Below are 23,356 nucleotides of genomic sequence, written 5' to 3' on the forward strand. Positions count from 1 at the left end.
GTAAGTGTGGTAAGGGTCAGGGTTAAGTCCGCAAAATCCTGGAGGGACTGTTTAAGGTTTCAACTATAATTCCAAAGTTTAAAAAATGTTTGAAGTTTGAAGCTTTTGTTTCAGGTTTTCCCACAATTTCATCGCAAAAACGCTGCCAAATGTCAAAATTTTTCTTCTTCTTTTAGAAAAGCCTGCTGCAAAATCAGGCATTTTAGCCTACAACAATGACTAAAAAGACCTGCGAAATCCTGGAAGGACTAAATGTAGATCTTTTAGAGGACACTTAAAAAATTAAAGAGCTGAAAATTTATTTTTCTACAAACAAGAAAATAACTTGAAAGATACTCGGGTCACATAAAAGTGGAAAATGAAAAATTAAGAAGCTGAAGTGAACTGACTGTATTTCATAATTTCATGAAGTGGGTGGGGAGAGATAAACGTCAAGCGCAGCCTCCTATTTTATCTCTTTACCTTGATCCCAAATTTTCCCAGCATATGTTGAAAGAAGGCATCCAGCTCCTTTCCTTCGATGTAACCGTTATCTAAAAACACAACCAGGCATCTTGTCAAATCAACTGGATACAGTGGCTTACCAGAATATAGAGGAGGAGAAATTCTTATACTTCAATTTTTGTGAAATAACCTCTAAGTTTTTAGTAAAATTTTGTGTGGATTCACAGATGACAGTTAGCCTTATAAATCAAGCTGTGAAATGTTTTAATAATAGTAAAAAAAAGAATTTAACTTTCATTATCCTACGCCAGATGTTTTGCTTCCTGCTAGCAGGTGAAGCTAGCAAAGTAGCAACCGAACATGCAACAATATGAACCCACTCTAGCTGGATGGTTGAGTTTTTAACTGATTGCCTCAGTTAGTGTCAGTGGTGGAAGAAGTACTCGTAGCTTTTACTGAAGTAAAAGTATCAGAAAATGCTCTGTTAGAAGTAAAGGTTCTGCATTCACATTTTTACAAGTGACATGCAAAAGTATTAGCATCAGAATAGTAGTACCAAAAGTAAAAGTACTCATTTTAGCAGAATGGCCTACACATAATGTGTCACTTGATTATAATTACTGATGCCCTTGGTATTCATTACTTTAATGTTGCAGATGATGAAGGTGGAAATAATTTGAATTACTTTATAATGTAGCTTTTTTGAAATTCTTATCCTAACCTATAAAAAAACACAATATATTTGTTTATTATATTTTGGAAGTAATCTGAATCTGCTACTAACTAGTGACGAAAGTACAATATTTTCATCTGAAATGTAGTGGAGTGGGATTGTAAAGCAGACTCAAACCTGTATTGAATACAGTACTTGTGTAAATGTATGTAATGTTACTTTTCACCACTGGTTACCTTCAAGTAAATGTTTTTTTAGCATTCGCTGTTGATTAATTAATTGTCTTGTTCTACTCTTGATTACATTAACATGAACATTGACCTTTGTGTCTGGCTCCAAAGAGTATAATTACCCGAACATAATGGGAACTGTTTACCCACCATGAAGACTTTAAAATGCCTTGATTGTTTCTCTCACACCACTTATCTCAGTGTTTCATAAATCACAGTTTGTCACAAAATTGGAAGTGCTCGACTTTAGTACTTCAAATTCTGAGGGAGATCTTGTAATATAATCAAACAACTTCACAACAGCTTTTGACCTTGTGGTGAGATTGTTTTGTCGACCACTTAACCTCCTCAGTTTATACTTGCTTTGCAAATGTGCAGGACTGGCTGCTAAAATCATCATGATTAAACCCTTTAACAATCACTGTAGGGCAGAATAAAGAGCATTCAGGACATGAGTTTGATCGACTGAGGAAAGACTTTTTTGCTCCTACCCATTATATTTACCTATGCCATGGACATTCCTCCTTAGATTAAATATTTATTTTAGGGGGGTGGGGTGGTGTACAGAGCAGCTTCCATCCCACCTCCACACATACAGTCCAGTGAACACCCATTAGGAACAACATTCAGGGTCTTGTTTGAGGGATTGAACCACCAAACCCTCTGACTAATGGTCAACTGTCTTTACCACTGTAGCTGCAGCTGTACCTGCACTTCACATGGAACATTTCCTGCTTTTTTATTCTAAAAAGTTACAGGATTGCAAATAATCAAATCAGGCTGGGCGGTACTTCTTTATTACAAGTGGTATTTTTCCCCCGATCTTCGACTTTGGAAATTATTTATTGTTAAATATTAACTGTGAAATAATTTCGTGTTCTACAGAGACATGGGATCAAGTAGGAAAATGTTGCAAAATGTCGCACATAAGGTTGATAATTTCATTTGAAAAGTGTTGAACTACAGTGTAGGTTTCTGCTGTGATGTATAAACCTGCATTTAAATTGGTGATTGTCTACTGATGTCATGAAATTTAAGACACAGTATTAGTTATACCATCAGTTAAATAAATATCTTCTCTGAACTCATATTCATTACCTGCTTGTACATTTGTGACAGGTTTATTAAATCCCTTAATTTACTCAGTCTATATACTGGAGCTACTAAATAAACTTTTCTCTTCTTACCATCTACGTCGAAATGTTGCCAGATCTGTAAGAAACCTGCAGCGTCTAGGCTGTCCAAGGCACTGTCCATGGTGCTGAAGACCAGTCCAGAGATCCTTTGACAACAAACCAAAGGGAAAACAACAAAGGGAAGAACTACTTCCAGAGATGTTCAGTAGGTTCTCAGAGACGATCGGTTATCCACTGAACTAAAATCTATTCTGATTTCACCTTCAGGCGTCTCCTGAATTCAGCAAAATGAGACTGAAGAGGGATTCAACAGCTTGTATATGAAGAGGGGGGAGAGAGAGAGAGAGAGAGAGGGAGAGAGAAAGGGAGAGAGTCTGAACAGTAAATCAGAATTTATTGGTATAAACATACAAATACAGAAATATGATGTCACATTTCTAGGCTTGTAGGTCCACTAGCATGTAAACAATAAAACACATTATTTATAAAAGATTTTTTTTAAAAGCTGAATTTTTCAAAATGAATGACAAAAATATTTTCCCATAAAATGAAAACCATCACCATGTATCATAAATGGAAATCCATGCAGATTCAACAGCATGTTTCGCTGATCATAATACAGCATAAAAAGGATATAAACCCCATTTATCTTATAAACAGAACCCACAGGAATGTTAGTACATATTTACATATTTACACGGATACATATTGCATGGGTAAGTGCAGCAGTACATGCGTAATAGAAATCAGTATGTAATAAGCCGTGTGTAAAGGTGAGGATACAGCAGCAGTGTTGAGAGCAGAGTTAGATGTTAAATATGAATCTGAGGAAATAGAAACTGACTTATGTTGAAAAGTGTGGAAAGAAAACCACAGTATTTTTATTGCAAAGAAATAATTTAATTGATTAAATTACATCTCAGTGGGTGGAGCCACAATGGAAATGCTTCTTTTTGTCTCCACCCACTGAGGTTTCTGCAGTGTGCACATCACGGATGGACTGTAGCTACGGGAAGGATTCCCATGTTAACGACTTGCACACACGGTCATGTCACCAGACAACTCAAGACGCCTGAATGGTTGCTGAGTTGGACCTGTAAGATTTAAAAATACAGTACTCCGACAATAAAGCAACATATCCATTAAATTAGGTCTAAATGAAGGACATTTGCCTTTCCTGGCGCTGAACGGCACCGATGAGGATATATCGGAACAGAGCTGTTCTGTTGTGGATGTTGACATGAACGATATTTACAAGTTCGAATGACAAGAACACAACATTTAACTTAAGCAAGTTTTTTTGTTTGTTTTGTTTTTAAATCGGCAGTTCTGATTCTACACTGTAGAAATCTTGATTTTACTTTATTTCAACAACTGAGTAGTTCTAGTGATCCTCCGTCAAGAAATTTGTAGAATTTGTAACAACAATCTTATTCTGTCTTCAAGAAACATAACAAGACTCATTTCAACAACCAGAATTAAGATTATCTGTAACAGGAACAAGAGGAATAATCTTAACTTGTAGGAAACATGTTTGGTTGTTTCAAGAGGTTACAAGTTTTGAGGGGAGAATTCAGATTAAGCATTTTTTTACAGTGTAAGAAATTTCTGTAGAACTGAAACTAAAATGTGTTCTTGATTTTGGAAATAGTAGTTTGACAAAATAATCTTAAATCAAGGCCCACTTACTAGCCTTTTTAGCCTTGAAAGCTGCAGAAAAAGCAGATGACTTGAATGTTACAAAAGCAACCCCGCAAAACCCAGGCAAGCAATATCAACAACAAAAAACGATTTGCTTTATATTTAATAAAATTAAAAGATATGACAGTATTATATATGGATTTTTTTATACATACAGCCAATTCCAATGCACGGTCAAGGTAACATTTCCCATCACCTGTTTCCTAGAAATGTATTAAAACCTTCAGAAGTTTTAAGGTCGCCATCATTAGCAGTCACACACACTATTATTATTATTATTATTATTAACATAAAAATTTGGTAAAACAAAGATCCGACTCATTTGTTTCAGCTTGAATCAGTCTTTACGTTCACTCTGGCCACAGCAGCAGAGAGCTTGAACTCTCTTGGGTTTGTAACACTTTCTTGTTCCTCAATGTCTTTGGCATTTTTAAATTTGAGGATAAGTTTACTTTTTATGACAAGGAGTGAATGAATAAAAGACTTGGAAAAGACTTCGGAAGTTGTTTATATTTATAGTCATATCTCCAGAGGACACGCTGGGAGACGTCACTTATCAGCTATAGTTCACCTGCAGAACAGTAATACAGTAAAATCAATCTGCTTCAATCTGGACCTACTGAGACAGTCAGACTCATTCTCCTCAGTGCTTTGGACTAACTGAGCTTTTTATAGCTGGACCTTGTTATCTAAGCAACTCCAGATTGTCTCTGCACCAGATAAAATCCATCTGGTCTGCTCTTTATGGTCCTATTAGAGCTGTTGACAGAGACGGTAATGGAGCTGTTTTGGCGTCCATATGGCCAACAGCTGGGACTCATCCAGAAAGCTCCACTGGTCACAACATGACACGTGAATAACACTTAACAGTGTTCCCTCCACTTACATGTGCCTCACCAGGAATAGTGAAAAAAAAAAACAGACAGAAATTACACTGTCCCTGCTTTTGAACGTATGTATGTGATTGACCTTAAAGCTCGTCTGGTGTAGAGTATAGTGGAGAATGATTTGAGAGATTGTAAACATCTGGTATCAGACGGACGGAGTGTCGTCGGAGTCATCCTCGGATTTGTGGTCAGACTTGATATCAGCGGCCAGAGATGGAATCTTCTCCTCAGCTGGACTGAGATCTGTGTCTGCCAGAGGCAGAGGCTTCACTGAAGAGAGAGAGAGAGCGAAAATACAGATGGAGAAAGTCAATAAGGGAAACAGGTGGACTAAAACAATGAAAGATGTTTTCTTGTCTAACTAGGAAATTAAAGTAAGACCATCAAAGGAAAAGTAATGCAAGACCCTTACAATAACAACAGTAAAAGTTGGACTTTAATTATGAACAGTAATATTGGATTAATATAAACTATGAACACTTCAAATCCTGGAAACAGGAACCTCAAAACTAATGTTTGATCTAGAAACGGAAAACTACAGGCAGACAGACAGACAGACAGAACTAGGAAAGTAAAGTTAGACCTACAAAATAGGAAAACTAATGCAGTATACAACTCACACATAAACCCTTAAACTAGGCAAACAAAAAAGAAGATTAAACTCTAGACTCTAGGAGAAGTAAATTTAGTTTTGGACAGCTGTAGACTCTTTCTTTGCCTCTACGTAATGCATACTTAAACAATAGGATGAGTTTCTCCTTTTTATTAGACACATAAGGCACTTTAATAGTGCCTAAAGCATTTTACACTATAACAATATTCACAGAAGGCTGAAGTTTAACTAAAGCACATCCCCTTTAAAAAAGGATCTGTTGCCTTCAACTCAAACATTAGCGGAGATTCCAGACAGGACACCGAAAGTATATTTTTGCCACCTAACTGTAACTGGAAGACTGTAACATTCAAAGTATATATTTTATGAAAGAAGGAAAATGCAGAGACACGCGGAGACTGAAAGAGGATGTATTAGATGGACACAACTATGGTTAGCCTAACCGTAGGCGGGGAGGGACTTGGTTCGCTCTCGGTCGTCCCCCTTCACAGCAAGAGGACTGGCTGATCTCTTTAGAGACGACCACTGTCTGCCACCGGCACCAGGTTCAGCCTCTGCACTGGGCGGCTCGAACGCATCACCATCCAACTCAACTGCATGCAAAGAAAAAATAAAAACATTATTAAGAATACGCTCAGTTTGCCTGACTGAGTAATTTGTTCCCTTTTGTGGACCTGGGATTAACGGACACTGACAGAAAGTAATAAATCTAAATCACACAAAACAATACATCTATTAGAATACATGCAATGTTCAGGTTATAATGCAACATGGGTGCTAAAATAGACCATAAATGTATGATTCCTACTCTTTTAGACTGAAGGAGAGAGAATAAATTCTGTTTCTGTTTTTAAAATGAGGTACGTTAGTTTAAAGGACTGGATCCTCTGACTTTTCATGATAAACTTAATCTTATTATTGTGGCTAAATTTATACAAATCAGTTTGGAAATATACTCTTGATCTATATTTTTTTGTGGTCTTGTCTGAATGTTCATCTTCAATTTTGTATTTTTTTATTTTTCGTTCAAAACTATTAACTAGGATGAAACACCAAGCCAGAATCCATGCTGTCATACTGGAAAACAAAGATTTTTCACAATGTTTTACAATAAACTTTCCTTTTCTGTTGCAGATGTGACCATGTAACTGCAGTGCCTTAGAGCAAAGGACATTCTTAACAATTTGTTAACTCAAATACACATCGTCACAGCTCATCAGCAGTGAGTGTATAATAAAAGACTAAAATGCGTAAATGACCTTTTCTCCTCGTCTCTTTGATTTTAAAAACACATATCGTCTTGCACGACAAAAGACGACTTGTCTTTTTGATTACATAGAAGAAATGCTGTTTTAAGGAAAAATACAGAGTTCCTGTAAGAGTTAATTACACAAGTCGAGTGTTAAAACTACAAAATCACACACACACACTGACACTTGGACATGTCAAGTACAGGCTAGGACCTTTGCTTCAGATGTACTGTGTGTGGTGTGTGGAGGCGTCAAATATGGCCTTGGAAGCATTCATTAAACAAGTTGTCACCTGTTAAATTGAGTGTTGTATTTTCAGCTATGCTCCGGCTAACACAGAGCACTGAGTCATGCAACCTTCATCATCATTCATTAAGAAAAATAACCTATAAGAGGGAAATATCCCAGCAACCAAGGCTATTATCTTCTCACTTGTTTAAATATCCTCTTTTCAGTGTTTGTGGACTCTGCAGATGCATTATTTCTTTCAGTTTTCGCCCTATACTGTTTTGTGAACGTGAAAAAAATAAATAAATACACAGAGTAAAAACATATTACAGAAACATTTTATTCTCAATAAAATGCTGGCATGTGGCAAAATAAAGAAATAATTAATATTTGTGTCAAGGATTGTTACAGACATGAACAGTGTTTACTTTTCACTGTGGTTAATTTTTTTGAATAAATGAAGGAATATCTTTGATAGGCCCAAAAATGATGGCTGCCAGCAACCATTTTGCGTTGTTGGGATTGATACATGCTTAACATTTTCTTGTGATTCTGAACATTTTTTCCCCAATTATTGTCTTTATATGCTTTGTTACTGAAGATTCACCTGAGGGATTCCCAGTCCAGCCCTAAATAGTCCTGGATATGTACGAATATGCACATATATTATCAGGACCATTAACTATTGTGTCCTGTTGATTGTGTCCATTTATATATGTATTCACTGTTGCCTCAAGTTATTATTATTATTGACGCCTTGATGTGTTTGCTGCACCTATTTAATCATGTAGAGATTTTTAGGCAACATTTATGGTGATGACTCTTTTCTCTTTTCCTACTTTTTAATATAAATTACATCGTTACTTAACACTTAAATTATTCAAGTGTGAAATTATTGCCTTTTGAATCTATTGTGTGGTCCCATGTCGTGTTTATTATGCTATTTCCTCTATTTATCTACTGATGTATAAAGCACCAGCAAGATCTGTGAACACATCTGTCTATGAATGCATTTCATTATTACTTTCTTTTGATACATTCATTACACAGAAATCGAGATCCATCTAGTGTAGATCACTCTGGAACGATACAGTATTGTCACCATAGAGAGAGACACACATGTAAGCTTGAGCTTGATCCTTAATTGTGGAAATGTGAATGAATGTTTTGTAATTGGTGCCTTATTTCATGAGGAAGCGGGTGATTGGTGTAGACAAACAAGTCACCTCCTACAAAAGATGGCTTCTCAGTATGTAACATCATTTGCCTGATGAAGGTCTAGCACCTAAACGTTGTGTTGGACAATGTGCGGGAGTTTTCTTTGCAACTTGGGATTGATACAGAAAGAGAAAACCAAGACTTCATATCTACTCCTTTTCTTGTTCTTTTCCTACCGCCATCTTATCATCATCATCATCATCATCAGAGCATGCTAAAACTGCTCTGGCATATAGTGTAAAAGGAAATGGATCAGTAGCTTGTAATTATGGAAGGCATTGAATGACATGAAAGTACAGCACCAAAATGACACAAGTCACATGGTAAAACATACCATAGAAGGCACTTAAACATAAAGAAATATGACTGGGTTCCTTCGTCAGGACACGAATCAATCAGTTATGATGTTAATCACTGCAGGCAAAATAAACAGGATCAGGTCTGAATTTGAAACTTAGTGCCTTTATTTCATAGAGAGAGCAGAGATGAAACAAAGTTTCCGTGCCACAATCGAACCAGGAATGGTGTTGTTATACTGTGTGGTGTGCATCTTAACCACTTGACCACCAGGGTGCCCCAAAATTTTACATATTTTGGAAACATTTTACCCTGGTACTACAAACTACCAATCCTTCAAGTACTGGTTTCGTCTAAAACTGACACGACAACACTTGTGACAATACAATCAGTCGTCATCTGATTCTTCTAATTGTCAATGAGTTCCTTGTTCTTTATTAAAATTCTTTCAATATAAACTATTGAGTTTCTAATACTCCTACTAATGCCCGGTTAATAAAGGTCAAACTGAGATACCAACCGTCATGTGGCGACAGGGGTCCTGCAGGGTTGCTGCTGGTGCTCTCTCTCCCCTGCTCTGACATCGCCCTCGTCAGGCGAAGAGCAGGAAGTGGTCCTTTGGCAGACGAGACTGTTTTGTGACCAGAAAAGTGTAGTATATATAAAATGGGGTCAAATAATGCTAAATCCTGTTTTGGATAAGAATCACTTAAAGGAATAAAATGAATGTAAGATACATCTATAATAGTGTTAAGCACTGTTAAAGTGCAACAACTGTTAACAGCTGCTGTTAAGAGTAGGAGCCCTCACAGTTAAAGTTAGCTTGCTACGTCCTTCTTATGTTAAGTTTTCATTGATTGAGCATGGAAAAATAAAAATAAAGCATTTCAGTCAGTTGACCAAACTGCTAGTTAAACGTTAAACTGTTGTTTACTTTAAAACTAACCTTCTAGATGATCACTGGGAAATGTGAATATTTGATCTGTTAACTGGCTGCATATGTCAGATTTATGGACTAATTAGGCAAAGAAAAGTTGTTGTTCTCTAGCATTGTCCATCTGATCAACTGAGTCAGTGTACTGGTGAAGGGACAGAACAAATAGGCCGATAGATAGAAAGTGATTTCATGATACCTTGGAAAAGTATTTTTAGTATTCTAAATGTATTTTGATACACAGTGTGGCTGCTGTATGTTGTAGTTTGTTTTAATAAATTTAAAATTCTTGGGATGTTATCTTACAATACTTTTTTTTTTTTTGCCTTTTTTAGATACCCACCGTCCTGTGGCGACAGGGGTCCTGCAGGGTTGCTGCCAGCGCTCCCTCTCTCCTGCTCTGACAGCGTCCTAGTCAGGCGAAGAGCAGGAACTGGTGCTTTGGCAGACGAGCTGCCTGCTGGAGCCTCAGCAGAGCCATCTGAGAAACAGGGATCAATGAAACAATAAACTGATTCTCAATACAAATACACATATGTATGAATTAAACTACTGCTTTTGGTAAGATACAGCTTTTCATGTCTGTCTGATGTCCAGTCTTTTGTAATTTCTCTAGTAATTGTTGCCTACCGGAGACGTGGGTGCTGCTCGGCCTTGGACTGGTGGGACTGGCAGGAGTGAGGGGCCCAGAGGTGTGGGCTGCCAGCTGGACTTTGGCGGGCTGGGTTGGTGGTGGTTTGGAGGCGACACAGGGCAGTTTCGACCTGGGAGTCAGCTCTGGTTTGGGCTCATCAGCGTCTCTTGGGGCAACGGGATGGACGTCTGACTTGGCTACGGGAAAATGACGGAGATAGTTGAGGAGTCATGGTCTAATTTTAAAAGATTACTGATTTAGTACTTGTACTACTGAAGTGGAATTATTGTGGGTTAAATATTATATACAAATCTGACACTGGAGTAAAGTGGAGTCAAAGTCAGTCAAAACACACACGTTTTCAACATATATGTGATGAAACTGCAGCGTTAAACCATCTAAGCATCTCTAGAAAATCCAACATAGGTGCACAGGTAACACGGTAATTAAAAAAACTCACCTTTGTTACCGTCCACCTTGTCCTGCACGGATGGTGACGCAGACTGACAACAGACAAACAACAAGCTTTTATTATAATAAAGACAAAAGACTTTACATATTCTTCTGACTTGAGTTAACCTACGTTTTCATCAGCACATGACCTACTAAATTGATTACAGTTCAAAGAATGTATCTGAGAAAGAGAGAGATGATGAGGAATGACAACACAAATATGGGATATAAGATCCTTGCTTTTGTTAGTTTTTATGTCCCTGGTGTCTCTGTTAATTTGTTCTGAAATATACACCATGAGGAAAAAAAAGGGACTACAGGATTCCTCTCATTTGGCTGACCATGTTTTTCACTCCCTCCCTTCTCCTAAAAAGGCAGAAAAGTATAGAACCAGGTTCTGTGCAAGCACTTCTCTAGAGGCAGTTTGCCTCCTTAACTCTGAAAACCAGACGTGCTGTCCATGGGACAATCTAATGTGTACTCATCAAAGCATGTTTCTCCAGCTGATATCTCAAATCAGTGGACGTAAAAAAGGGAGTTCAACTTCATGTATACAAACAGAGATGGGAGATGTAATGGCCTATCTAAGAACTACATGACTTCCCCTGTAAAACTTTTATTGATACGATCCTATCGATCATTCTTTGTCAATTTCCAGCAAAGCCCCACAGCAAGGTATCAGTATCACAGTAAAGCAGATCCTTTGTATGAAATATAAATATTGACCTGAAAGTTTGCGCCTTTGTTAACACCAAATGTTTCACTGTTGCAATGGGAACTGACACAATGCCAGGAAAATAGCAACTATAGCTTGCTAGACTACAAAGGCACCCTTTTTTCTATTGTTAAAAATGTGCTTTCATCCTGCTGTATAAAGTCAAAAGGGTCCCAACATAAATATCGATGCATGGGCTCCACCCACCTTCTTTACAGCCATTCTCTCCTGTCTGGCCTTCATCTCAGCCAGCAGGTCCATGCCCATCACAGGAACCCCAATGTGGCGAGGATTGTGGGGTTTCTCTTTCTTCTCCAGGTTCTCCTTCTTCTCCACATTCTTCTTCTCCTTCTCCTCCTCAGCGGGTTCAGCTGCAGTCAGAGGGACCTCCATCTCAGACTCCGTGCGATCTGAGGATTTAGCCCGTTGCAGCTCCTGATGGGGCCCCACCTCAGGGGCGGGGTTTTTCACAGGCGGAGTGGGGGATGGAGGCGTTGGTTCCTCAGTCACTGGGCTAATAGATGAATGGTGTGGAGTATTGGTGGAGGAGGCAGGGTGGGGTGGAGTGACGGAGGCGGCTCCGTGGCTCTTCTCTGAGCGGGACGTCCTGGATTTGATAAGGTTAAAGAAACCGCTCTTCCTGGATTCACGTTTCTTATCTGCTGCTTCCTGCACGCTGGAGGATGGACCTCTCACAGAGGAAAGTCTAGAGACGATCCAAACAAAAGTCAAAAGGTTTCACATTGTGAGAAAACATCTGATGCCATCTAATTTACAGCGTTGTCTTATAAACAAAGGACATCAAAGGGTGTGTAGATGAAAACTGAGAAGACTGTTGAGAAATTCTGTGTTTTTACATTATTGTGTGCACATCAACATTTAAGAAAAAAAACTTTAGTCAACAATAGTTTCAGTTTAAAGCTTGACCCTCACCTGAAGCTGAGTTTAATGACTTTCTTGGAGAAGAAGTCCTCTAAGCCCTCGTCCAGCTTTCCCATGATGCTGTTCTGCTCTGCCCCTTCTGGTGCGGCTTCCAGCTGAAAAACAACAGAGACAGAGAGAAAAAGAGAGGAGACACAATTACATTTAAGGTATTTAGCGAGTAATCTTATCTGGGGGAGCTATAACAACCTCAGCAGCAGAGTAAGCAGCACCATCTCTATCATTGCAAGTTTTTGAAAAATCATAGTGTCAAGGGTCTAGAAATGTGGAATAACCCAAATTTGTTCCCAACAATACCAAGGTTAAGACTACAAGTACTGATACAGATATTTAAAGGTATTATTGTGATACCATGAAGTGATGGTTTCTTTCATTAATTAATTAATTATTAAATTAATTAATTTATTATTATTTATTAATTTATTATTAATTATATACACACATAAAATCCCTGAAATACAACCAAAATAATCAAATTACACAATGATACATTATTTAACACTAAATTTAACAATAGTTTTGAATAAACAAATTATAAATCTATGCTGATGCTAGCACTGAACAAAGAACAAACAAACAAATTAAATTAATTTTGCATTGCTCCCTGACGGAAACCTACATGTGGTCGGCTGGGTTTTGTCCTCTTCTTTGGCTTTGGACGGTGTTTGGTGCAGTTCTCCAGTGTCTTGTGCTCCACAGGCGGCAGCTCACCCAAACAGACAGTATTTGTGTCCAGTGGAGTAGGAGGAGGCGGGAGGTCGCTGTAGTAGGCCGACATTCTGTCCAATGGCTGTGAAGGAGATGGAGGAATGGGGGGGTCCTCAACGTGGATAGGAACCTCTTCCAGAGCCTTGTCCAGGTCAAACTCCTGCTCTGTTAGGCAAACAGAAAGTAAAGCCATGCGAGAAAGTTAACGACCAATGATGGAATCCAGGAATTAACCTACAAGATCTCTAAAAACTGAGAATCTTGCCATGGCCACATGTAGGTAGTCCGTGTCCTATTGATCATGTATTGAACATCAAGAAAAAAGGTCTCTTATCTAATATGAGCCTGTCCGAGAAAGACAGCAGGGCAGGAAGAAAGCACAACTGTAAAAAAGTCACCATGATGCGTAATAGCGAGAAACTTCTTTCTTTTGAAGGTATGTTAACCTTCATCCCTGAAGCATTTTTGGATTAGCTTCTGCACGGTTGGTGAGGGAGCAGAGAAAGCCAGGTCTTGCTCCACCACCCAGCTCGAGGGAGGTGACGCTACTGGGGGTGAGTCAAACTCACCAGGAGTTCAGGTAAGCCCTGCATCGTTTCTTTGATGCTAGCAACAGAAGGCACTCATTGGATGTTGTGGTCTGTACTGTCTATGTAGCCACAAGGCTTAGTATCTATTAAATCCCGTAGATGTTCTCTGTGTACTCCAGAACAATCTGATGTAACATAATAATCCTCAAAAAACCTTCAGTTTAACTGTTTCTGCACGTTCATCCTGGATTATCAAATATCATGGCTACATCAATGGCTTCTGCACAGAGAACTGCTTTTATATAAATGGTAGGGCGTCTGTCGGGAATCCGTTTTTCTCTCCTACTTTTACCAACCGGACCACTTGAATATACAGTGTGGACTCTACTCTACGACACACAGACTGTACATTTTTGACTTTGTAATTAACAATAACTGCATATAAAAATATTCTTTGTCACGGGTTCAACATCGTCTCCTTAGACGCTCCGTTTACAGAGGAAGAACAAAATGACATGTCAAATTTGACATAAAAACATCCACAGCCATTTAGCTGTAGAACAAGTGTAAACAGCAGAGAGGAATGAAACTTACATGTAACAGACACCATAATGCAAGTTTGAGCAGGAAAAGGGCAGTATTCTTACTGTGTCTATAGTTCTTAAAGTAGCTGCCACCTGAAGTAACTTTATGTCACGTTAAGACTGTCACTCACCAAATGCCACAGAGACGGGGCGCAGCATCCTGACCAGAATACTCTTCCTCTTTGATTTAGGATTCATCTAAAGAGAAGAAGAAGAAATAATTCTAGATGGCTGGAGGAGATGTGTTGGTTTTACAGCAGACTTTGAAAATATCTCTATTTTGCTTCTGAGTGTATCAATGTGCGCTAAACTTTTCTGCTGAAACAATGTCTTTATCTGTACAGAAACTGGTCTAAAGAGTTTCAGTTGTTTTGTATTTTCCAACCATGCAGGTGTCCATATCCTCTAGCTCATGTTTCTGGTTCCAGTCAAGGCTTTCCTTCTGTTCCTGGTTGTGGTTCTCTGGTTGCAGAACAATCTCATCCAGAACCTCCGTCTCAATCGGGTGGTCCTGATGCAGCAGAGGCTGTGGCTTCTTGATCAGATGGTCGGCCTGGAGACAAAAGGAGGAAGGAGGGAGGGATGAGTGGACAGAAAAACAGACAAAAAGACAGACAGACGAGCAGAGAGGACACTAACCAGAGTATGCTGGGATCTGGACAGAGACTCCAGGATCTCATCCACGATGCGATCAGACAGAAGCGATGCCATGCTCAGCTTCACTTCACTGACAAAACATGAATAAGACACAACACAGATCAGAAAATTACATTTAGTTTTCAACATCTCCAACTGACCAAGATGATGTGTCCAAATAATGGGGTACCTGCCAGTGTCTTGTTTACAGGTGCTGTTTTAGTGTTCAGTGTTAACTAGAGGCATTCAGGCAGATCCACAGTAGGACCCGATCTGACCCAAACCACATCTCATACCCAGGTCCTGACTTGATTGTTTACATCTTCTGTCGGACTGAAGCCCGTTTCACAAAAGCAATTCACATTCAATGCTTACAGACAAATCACAGATGATGGCAGCATAACGTTTAACAGATGACTGTTGCTCCCAAATGTCACATACATGTGCACGTCAGGGCTCTTGCATGCTTATACATGGGTGCAGGTTTATTGATAAAGCACTTATAAAGCAGGATAGTAACAACACAAGGTCAACTAAACAGAAATAACATCAACATCAAACTCTGTGACATGTGTTCAGCGATCTTTGATCTGTATAAGCCATGCGTAATTTGCGGTCTAATATTACTCATCATGCTTGCAATAACTTATTTCTCCTTGAGCTCTTTGCGATAAAGATCAGAAACGTTCTGTCAATTTGATTTCCCCATGTGGGTCCTGATGATGCGCTGACGACAGTAGACAGTAAAACCGGAGTTCTTGCCTTGCGATGTCAGAGTGCGCGCCGCTATCTGCTGCGTTTGATGTCAGATTGTTCGCCACTGCCTGCTTTGTGTACAATTTTGTTAGGCTCTGACTGTCCAACATGGCTTTACGGTTAGGGTCAAATTGCCGCCTGGTGGTTTGGCACGCTCTTGACAGCGATTGATAGCATGTCATTGTAAGCATCTTTTTTTAAACACTCCTTTTCCATGCTTACACTCGTGGGGAGGGGTGACAATTGTCAACACATTTTTAATTAGGGTTACTGGTTACATTTGAAGCTTTACATCCAATCAAAGTTAGGATGTTAACAAATAAATCAGACAATGCACAAGCAATTTATTGATATTCCCAATGTTATGGTCTTGAATGGTCTTGAAATAAAATCCTGAGTCCTCAATGTCTGAGACCGAGACAAGACCGAGCGCAAATGTGGTCGAGTCCGAGACGAGACCAAGACCAGCAAAAAGTGGTTCGGTCTCGAGATCAAGACTGGTCTCGATTACCACAACACTAGCAACCACTTTTCAAGACTCTGTTCTGTTGCAAGCGCAAGTCAAGTTCAAGTAATTATTCAGTTAAGATTGTTTGATCAGTGGTGCTCATTTCCTTCAGATCCACTCTGGCTCATGTCAATTATTTACTTTCGTGGGTGGGTCTATCTGTAAAATAGTTATCATATAGTTCGAATACCTAAACCACCAAAAATACCAAGACCTCTGGTATAAACTGAACTTGACCATAGCTGATGTTTTTTACTCATGTTAAGTTAGCAAAACATGCTGCTGAATCCTTTGGGAGGAATCATGTATTGATATCTGGAAAGAACATCATCATATTTTTCAATTTTAAAACCATACGTCAGCTGCAGTATCTTAATACTGGACTTGTTCTCCTGGAAACCATTCTGATCTCTGTAAGATAAGGGCAACACCTTACAACTCAATAACCAAAGACCTGATGATGCTTAAGCTAAGCTAACCCTGTAAACACACACACACACCAGATCAGACCTGATCTTGTTGATGATGTCGACCCCGGACTGCTCCAGCAGCGTGTTGGTGACGAAGCCGAGAGGAATGGTCATTCTCCCCGATCCAGCCTTCAGCAGCTCTTGGCGAAGGCTGCTCCTCTTCATCACGTGAGGACACAGACCCTCAGCAGAGTCCACCATGGACACCAGCATTGTCTGGGGAGGACGGGTTAGTAGTACAGTTCAAACTTCACGCGTAGAACACTGCATGTTGCTGTTAGAGTACGTAAAAACAGCATCTCAGTGAGTTCATTTCAGTACCTGCAGCTGTTCGTCCATCACTCTGGACACCTCTCCAGCCATCGACTCCAGTTTGTCCTGAATGGCGCCAACATATGTTCCCAAAGACCCCCCTCCCCTCAGGTGGTACAGGTTGGGGAGCAGCTGAAGGTGCAGAGATTATGGGAAAGGGGGAGAAAGAGAAAAGAGAGAAAAGAGAATAAATGTCTATTTAGCTTGAACTCAAGTTGTATTTTAAACATTTTAGTGGAAGAGGATGGGTTAAATCTCTAGTTTAGTTCTCCTTTAATTAGCAAGCTTACTGCTCTAAATCGAAAACATGTGAAATTATTGTTGTAAGGCTACAGCAGGCGTTACACGAGGTTGTCATTGGTGTTCAAATATATTCAAAAGAGGCAGGTCTTCTTACTGTCTTGGAGTTCCGGGCATCTTTCATGAGGTTCTGCGCCACCTTCATGTCCTCTTGGACTGAGTTGATCTCTGTGAACCTCAGAGAGTTCAGGTGGTCCTGCACCTTCACACACATCATGTCCATCATCTGCATCACAGAGAGGTTAGAGGTCAGTCAGTCAAAAGTACTATGTTAATTAAATCTGTTTGTGTGTTGCTGTGCCTGCCTGTTGTGTGGTGGTGGTGACTATTCCCTGCTGCAGCCTGTACGCCTGCTCCTGGAGGTATTTACGCGTCTCATGGTTCCTCAGCAGGTACTGCTCCATCTGCATCACCAAACACAAAATTACTTTCAGAAATGTAATACTTTTAATACAATCCAGTGAAGGTTATAGAGTACTCTTTATAACAAATATAACATACATAACAAACCTGGAATATTGCACATGTAAATATTTGCATGTTGTTCTCTCTCTGCAAATAGTCAAATTATTTTTCTCTATTCTTTTTAATATTCTTATATAACTTTATCGTCTATTCCATATTTATATATTTCTACATTTATTTATGTCAACTGTTTGTCTACGTGTAGCACCTTATCATCAAAGCAAATTGCTTGTATGTGTAAAACACTACTTGGCAATAAAGCTCCTTTTGATTCTGATTTACAAAACTGCAAAAATCTACATTGACCCATACGTAAAAAAAACTAAAACAACCTTTAGTAAGGCATCCTCTGTCTTCTCTGGGCTCGCCTTCAGTGCCTGAGCAGCATCCATGATGGGAACAGGCATGAAACGAATGGTATAGTTTCTGAAGGGGAGATAAAAAAAGAGAATTAACATGACTTATACCTCAATACTAGTACATAGTCAGGCTAGAGCTTAAAGCATGAAACAACAGCTTCTTTGACTCGAACGAAAAATACCTTCACAGACTGCTTCATACTTACTTCTCCAAAGCAGCAGCGACGTCCTGTAGACCCTGAGGGCTGATGTTGTTTCTGTCCCACACTACTGTCCTGTAGACACATATACAAGTTATTTAATCAGGATGTTACATTGGTGCTTAGTGACCATATGAAACTAAGCATTCTAATTTGTTAACATTTCAACAAAGTTCACACTACATTCTCTTTAAAATTATATTGTAGGCCTCTTTCTACACCTAAATATCACTTTCTCCTAAGAGAGCTGAACTCATCAATGTTTTATCCTTTTATCATCCCTTGCCATCTCTTTGCAGAGTTCTCTGACAACCCGACACAGCTCCCAAACTTTTGGTGAAAAATGATAATTTCTCCTATTTTACCTGAGTTTGGTGTTGATCTGCAGGGCTTTGGCCAGCATCTTGGCCCCCATGTCTCCCATGGCATTTCCACTGATGTCCAGTTTGGTCAGAGAGGTGTTGCTGCCCAGTGCATTGAGGACGATGGAGATGTCGGCCTTCAGCTTGGAATCAGCCAGGGACAGCGAGGTCAGCGGCTGCAGGAAAAAAAAAAAAAAAAGATTTTACAGGAAAGTTGACAGAAAGTTCATCCGTTTACGAGAAACACTAAAAGATTTAACAGGATGTTGAAAGGCTTCACTCACTGATTCCTCCTCTTGAATCATGTGAACGAGGTTGTTCAGGACATGAGCCACATTTCTGAAGAAACATCAGCAGACAATTAAAACGTGTGTAACTGTGTATTGAGTAACTAAATAAAGACATGACACGGCAACAACCACCACTGCATTAATATTTGTCTTTCATTTATTATTAATTGCTAATTCTTTAATATAAACTAATACAGCTGGAGTGGCGGAATATTATACAGTACTTGCTGTCACTTTGTCACCCACTTGGACTTGATGTTGTTGAAGTTTTTTCCCAGTGACAGGTGTCTGATGGAGCGGTTCTTGGCCAGCCAGACCAGCAGGGTGGTCAGATCCATGTCCAGACCTGAGCAAAGCAGCACAGAAACATTAACCAGGCCATGATCAAAGTCAATACAGCGCCATCAGAGCTGTTCAAAGTATAAAATGTCTTGCATACCATTGTCAGAAATGTCCAGACTGGAGATGTTGGGAATTTCAGCAACACAACCCTCTAAGATCTGGGAGCCTCCTGAACGCAGCTGAGTGCAAAAGAGGGTCAGAAATACGGCTCAATAGATACTTAAAGGTTTTGTCTATGTGCTTCTTCATTTTCTACCTTTGCATGGATTTAAACAGATTTATAATATATTTATGTTGAAATGTCAGTTTTACCTCACAGCAACTGAGATCCAGAGACACGTCACTGAGGTTCGGGTTGCAGCCGAGCCCCAACAACAATGCTCTGCAGACAGAAAAGCCATTGACTCATCAGTCAGTGTAACAACAGCTTTCAGAAAGCAGGGTCATTGCTTGAGCTTGATATTTAATATTTTCGAAAAACTAAAAGGTAGGAAAAAAGTAAGTCCTGTTACTCTGACTCATGGCTGCATTGTTTTAGTTTTTCTTCTCTTAATCCGTGTTTCCTTTCCATGTTTTTCCCCTTGTATGACTTGAAGAATCATGCAAAATGGCAACTCGATTTAATGAGCTAACTGCTATAATATCCGTATGCTATAAAATCTATCAAGTCATGAAACTTTCTCATACTTCATAGTTTGAGCCAAAACTATAAATGTGTTGCAATCTAACACACTCTGATTCTGTTTTAGACTACAGGAAGTGAACCTGAAAACTAAAACACTGTTTTACTGCTGTGCGTTTCAGTGGATCTTTTCTTACTTCAGAGCCTCCAGAGGCAGTCTGGTCCCCGACAGACTGACCGAGCTCAGAGCCTGAGCACAGCTGAAGAACTGCTTAAAGGTGGAAGGGATTTCTTTACACTTCCTGTGTGAATGTGAGGACAGACATGTTAAAATCATTGATGATAAGTGAACGTAGCCTCTGGGACTGAAAAGTTAAGCCAATGGTATGTTGAAAAAGTAATAGTACTTTTCACTTCACATTTGTACTAAGCTCACAAGTGGTCTGCACAAGGATGGTTGCGAGTTTAATATCTGACCTTTGAGAGAAGACCGTCTTTGACATGTTGAGGACAGAAAGATGCTTCAAAGATCCTTTGAGCAGAGACGCACACACCTAAAAAAAACACAAAACTGAACTTAAGCAAAAGAGGCTGAAACTGCTTAAAAAATCTACTAAGCTAAAAACAGGCTCAGCTCAACTTAACATTTTACAGAATATGAAGAGCACTACTGTGAGGAATATTAACTTGTTATTACTTCCTTTACTATGATCTGTAAAAGAAAACCATTGGTTATTAGAAAGAGGCTGTTAATCATGTATTTCAGCACCTCAAAGTCTTGAAAGAGTTTATGTATTTTTGTTTTCGTATGAGCCCTGTTTACCTGCTCCAGAGAGCAGTCACTGTTGGACAGATCCAGAGTCTCCAGGCAGTTCGAGTGACTCAGGAAGTTGTGCAGATTCTGTGCAGAAAACAAAAACACATTAGACATCCACACAAACATTGAACAACATCAGTGTTTTCTGAAAATCTGTGGGGTACCGGCAGGTCGTCGCCTCTGAGAGAGTTTCCCGACAGGTCGAGGTGTGTAAGGGTGGAGGTGACAGCTGGGTTGGCACAGAGAGCCTGACAGAGGCTGTTCACACCTGCGAAAAATGACAAACATTTTCTCCTGAATAAATAATTCAGGACACTAATGAAGCATTACTACATCTTTGATTTTTCTGAGCGTTTACCTTTAGGAGACATGGAGGTTCTGGAGAGGTTCAGGGACTTAAGACCCATGGGCAGTTTGGCAAGTTGAGCACTTAGAACAAAAACACCTGCAGAAAATGACAAACAGTCATTGAAGTTATTTTAAAGTTGAACACAGCCAGAGTATCTGCATGTTTCAGAAAGCCAAAATGTAAACCATTAGAGATACTTTTAATAAAATTTATTCAACAAGAAATGATTAGAGGAGCAATAATTACACAGCTTGTCAATGGAAATTATTTCTAACTTTAGAAAAGTGGATGTGAATGAGAATCAAATATTTTGTATTTTAAGGAAGAAACCATTGAAAACTATATATCAATGTGTCATATAATGAGGAATATCTTCTCTGCATCTGTTTTAAAACTTTTAAGGACACATAGATAACCCATTTTTTCATGCCACAACCTGTTTACACAATGAAAACAGAGTACAGGATGTGTGTGTGTGTGTGTGTGTGTGTGCATATATATGTGCATGTGTGTGTGTATGAGGGCAAATGTTTTAACCTTTGTCCTCCAGTGAGTTGTTGCTCAGGTTGAGTGTGTGTAGCGTGGAGGCGGGGTTGTGCGACAGAGCGATGGCCAGTTTCTGAGCAAAATCACTGATGGAGAAAGACAAATAAAATGTCACAATCAGTGACCTGGTTTAGCGAGTATGTGACGTTTATAACATCTCACCTCTCTGCACGCACAATCAACAAGCTAAAAAAAAAAAACATACATTCAAGGTTCACAAACATTTTTATTTTTTTCCATACCATTTTCAAATTCCCTGACTTTTCCAGATTTTTCATGACTGTACAAACATTTGATATCCTAAATGGACTTTAGCAAACAGTTTATTTACCCTTACTGTAAGTGTAAATACTAAGAATCAGATCACCGACCAGAACACCGGTTCTATTATTTGACCTCTGACCTTCTAAGTCCAGCGTTGTCCAGCACCAGCTCTTCTAGCCGGCTGGATCGAGCCACCACTCTGAGGATCTGGTCGCACACATCTGTTGACTGGAAGGCAGAAACACGCACACACACACACACACAAAAACACAGGTCTTAAATATTTATTTTATTTCCGATGGTTTTTGTTTCAGCTATTGGAGGTCGTAGTTCACTTCCATCTGCTGACATCAAATAGTTTCTACTTGGAAATTTATTTTATTAAATTTTTTTTTATATAAAACAACAGACAACGAGGTGTACAGTTGTTTGTATCAATGTTACCAGTTTGTAGTCTTTGGCAGAGAGTTTAGTGAACCACTGGTTGTACTCCAAAACTGCGATGATCGTTACCAGATCCCTGCACGGGGGAAAAAACAAAAACAAACAAAAAAAGCTTACAGAAACAGCTGTCAGCCATGATATTCTCAGGAGTGACAAAAAGAATAAACTTTACGTTTTCAAAAAGTGTGACATCCAAATCCAAAAAAACAAAATACAAAACAACACTGATTCAAAAAAACATAATGTAACTAGATGTACGTGTATAATGTGCAAGTCACACAAACTATACACAATGGTGCTGCCCAGTGTACGTACCTGTTCTCCAGGTGAATAAAGTCCTGCAAGTTGAGCTCTCTGGTGTCCTGAGTGAGATAGATGGTGTCCACATCCTGAAGGAGGTGAAGATGACAACAGGTGAGAAGGCAGACAGAAAAACAAAGCTTCTTCGTAAAACAAAAAAAGGAAACATAACAACGTATATGAAAACAGAAATAAAAGAAAAAAGAAAAAGACGCAGCACCGACCCACTGGACCTCCTCTCTGTACGGCAGACCCAGGTAATCAGACACACACCAGTACTGATGAGAAAAACCGCCTGAAAGAGTCAAGACACAACTTTTAACACTTAAAAACAGACACTACAAACATTTGACTGCACTTATTTTTCACATTTTAAAGCTGATTTACCGCAGGGTCCCAGATCTGCGGAGCTCTGTTCCTCCCAGATGGCCCGAAGTGCCGCCGTCCTCTCTGGGGGCTTCAAACTCAACTTCCTCATCATCTTTCTTCCTTACAGAGAGAGAGAGGGAGGAAGAGAACAGGGGATAAGGGAAAAAAAAGAGAAACATCTAATAACATCTTCTAATAATGACCTAAATCTAAGAGGAGAAACTTTCCATGCACAAACTGAAAACACAAAACTGTATCCAACACAAATAAAAAGACAAAGAAGCAGGGAATCAGAATCAATAGGGCAGCAACCAACAAGGAACAGCTTATTCTTAACCATTTTCATGATCGATCATTACACAGATGTATTGTCTTGCTCAATCAATCAAGTGTATAATTTGTTGAAAAACTGACAAACTCTCAAGGGGTTGGATATTTTAGCTTATGAAAAGCGATTTTCAAAATGCT

General features: G+C 39.3%; 1 protein-coding gene across 3 annotated transcripts in view; it reads right to left on the reverse strand.

Moving 5' to 3' along the window:
- Positions 1 to 2,858: 2,858 nt before the first annotated feature.
- Positions 2,859 to 23,356, reverse strand: part of LOC123976224 (F-actin-uncapping protein LRRC16A) — a 40,076-nt gene continuing 19,578 nt past the window's right edge. Inside the window, exons 6-39 of one of the 3 annotated variants that reach the window (XM_046058185.1) lie at positions 22,907 to 23,004; positions 22,744 to 22,814; positions 22,535 to 22,608; positions 22,220 to 22,295; positions 21,915 to 22,003; positions 21,503 to 21,597; positions 20,975 to 21,061; positions 20,781 to 20,884; positions 20,623 to 20,700; positions 20,277 to 20,353; positions 19,997 to 20,101; positions 19,490 to 19,559; positions 19,275 to 19,356; positions 19,082 to 19,181; positions 18,830 to 18,884; positions 18,549 to 18,721; positions 18,190 to 18,258; positions 17,957 to 18,050; positions 17,465 to 17,563; positions 17,257 to 17,385; positions 16,869 to 16,991; positions 16,588 to 16,763; positions 14,817 to 14,904; positions 14,563 to 14,730; positions 14,309 to 14,375; positions 12,975 to 13,228; positions 12,347 to 12,450; positions 11,621 to 12,119; positions 10,706 to 10,748; positions 10,242 to 10,442; positions 9,955 to 10,092; positions 9,198 to 9,308; positions 6,128 to 6,277; positions 2,859 to 5,341 (exon numbers count right to left, since the gene is read on the reverse strand). In XM_046058185.1, coding sequence (XP_045914141.1) covers positions 5,217 to 5,341; positions 6,128 to 6,277; positions 9,198 to 9,308; positions 9,955 to 10,092; positions 10,242 to 10,442; positions 10,706 to 10,748; positions 11,621 to 12,119; positions 12,347 to 12,450; positions 12,975 to 13,228; positions 14,309 to 14,375; positions 14,563 to 14,730; positions 14,817 to 14,904; positions 16,588 to 16,763; positions 16,869 to 16,991; positions 17,257 to 17,385; positions 17,465 to 17,563; positions 17,957 to 18,050; positions 18,190 to 18,258; positions 18,549 to 18,721; positions 18,830 to 18,884; positions 19,082 to 19,181; positions 19,275 to 19,356; positions 19,490 to 19,559; positions 19,997 to 20,101; positions 20,277 to 20,353; positions 20,623 to 20,700; positions 20,781 to 20,884; positions 20,975 to 21,061; positions 21,503 to 21,597; positions 21,915 to 22,003; positions 22,220 to 22,295; positions 22,535 to 22,608; positions 22,744 to 22,814; positions 22,907 to 23,004 — 4,072 coding nt within the window. In that variant the 3' untranslated portion in view covers positions 2,859 to 5,216. Of the gene's footprint in view, positions 5,342 to 6,127; positions 6,278 to 9,197; positions 9,309 to 9,954; positions 10,093 to 10,241; positions 10,443 to 10,705; positions 10,749 to 11,620; positions 12,120 to 12,346; positions 12,451 to 12,974; positions 13,229 to 14,308; positions 14,376 to 14,562; positions 14,731 to 14,816; positions 14,905 to 16,587; positions 16,764 to 16,868; positions 16,992 to 17,256; positions 17,386 to 17,464; positions 17,564 to 17,956; positions 18,051 to 18,189; positions 18,259 to 18,548; positions 18,722 to 18,829; positions 18,885 to 19,081; positions 19,182 to 19,274; positions 19,357 to 19,489; positions 19,560 to 19,996; positions 20,102 to 20,276; positions 20,354 to 20,622; positions 20,701 to 20,780; positions 20,885 to 20,974; positions 21,062 to 21,502; positions 21,598 to 21,914; positions 22,004 to 22,219; positions 22,296 to 22,534; positions 22,609 to 22,743; positions 22,815 to 22,906; positions 23,009 to 23,356 lie in introns of all 3 variants that reach the window. The other 2 variants (XM_046058187.1, XM_046058186.1) reach the window with 2 other exon arrangements.

Source organism: Micropterus dolomieu, linkage group LG09 (genome assembly GCF_021292245.1).
Source record: "Micropterus dolomieu isolate WLL.071019.BEF.003 ecotype Adirondacks linkage group LG09, ASM2129224v1, whole genome shotgun sequence".
Taxonomy (NCBI): Eukaryota; Metazoa; Chordata; class Actinopteri; order Centrarchiformes; family Centrarchidae; genus Micropterus; species Micropterus dolomieu.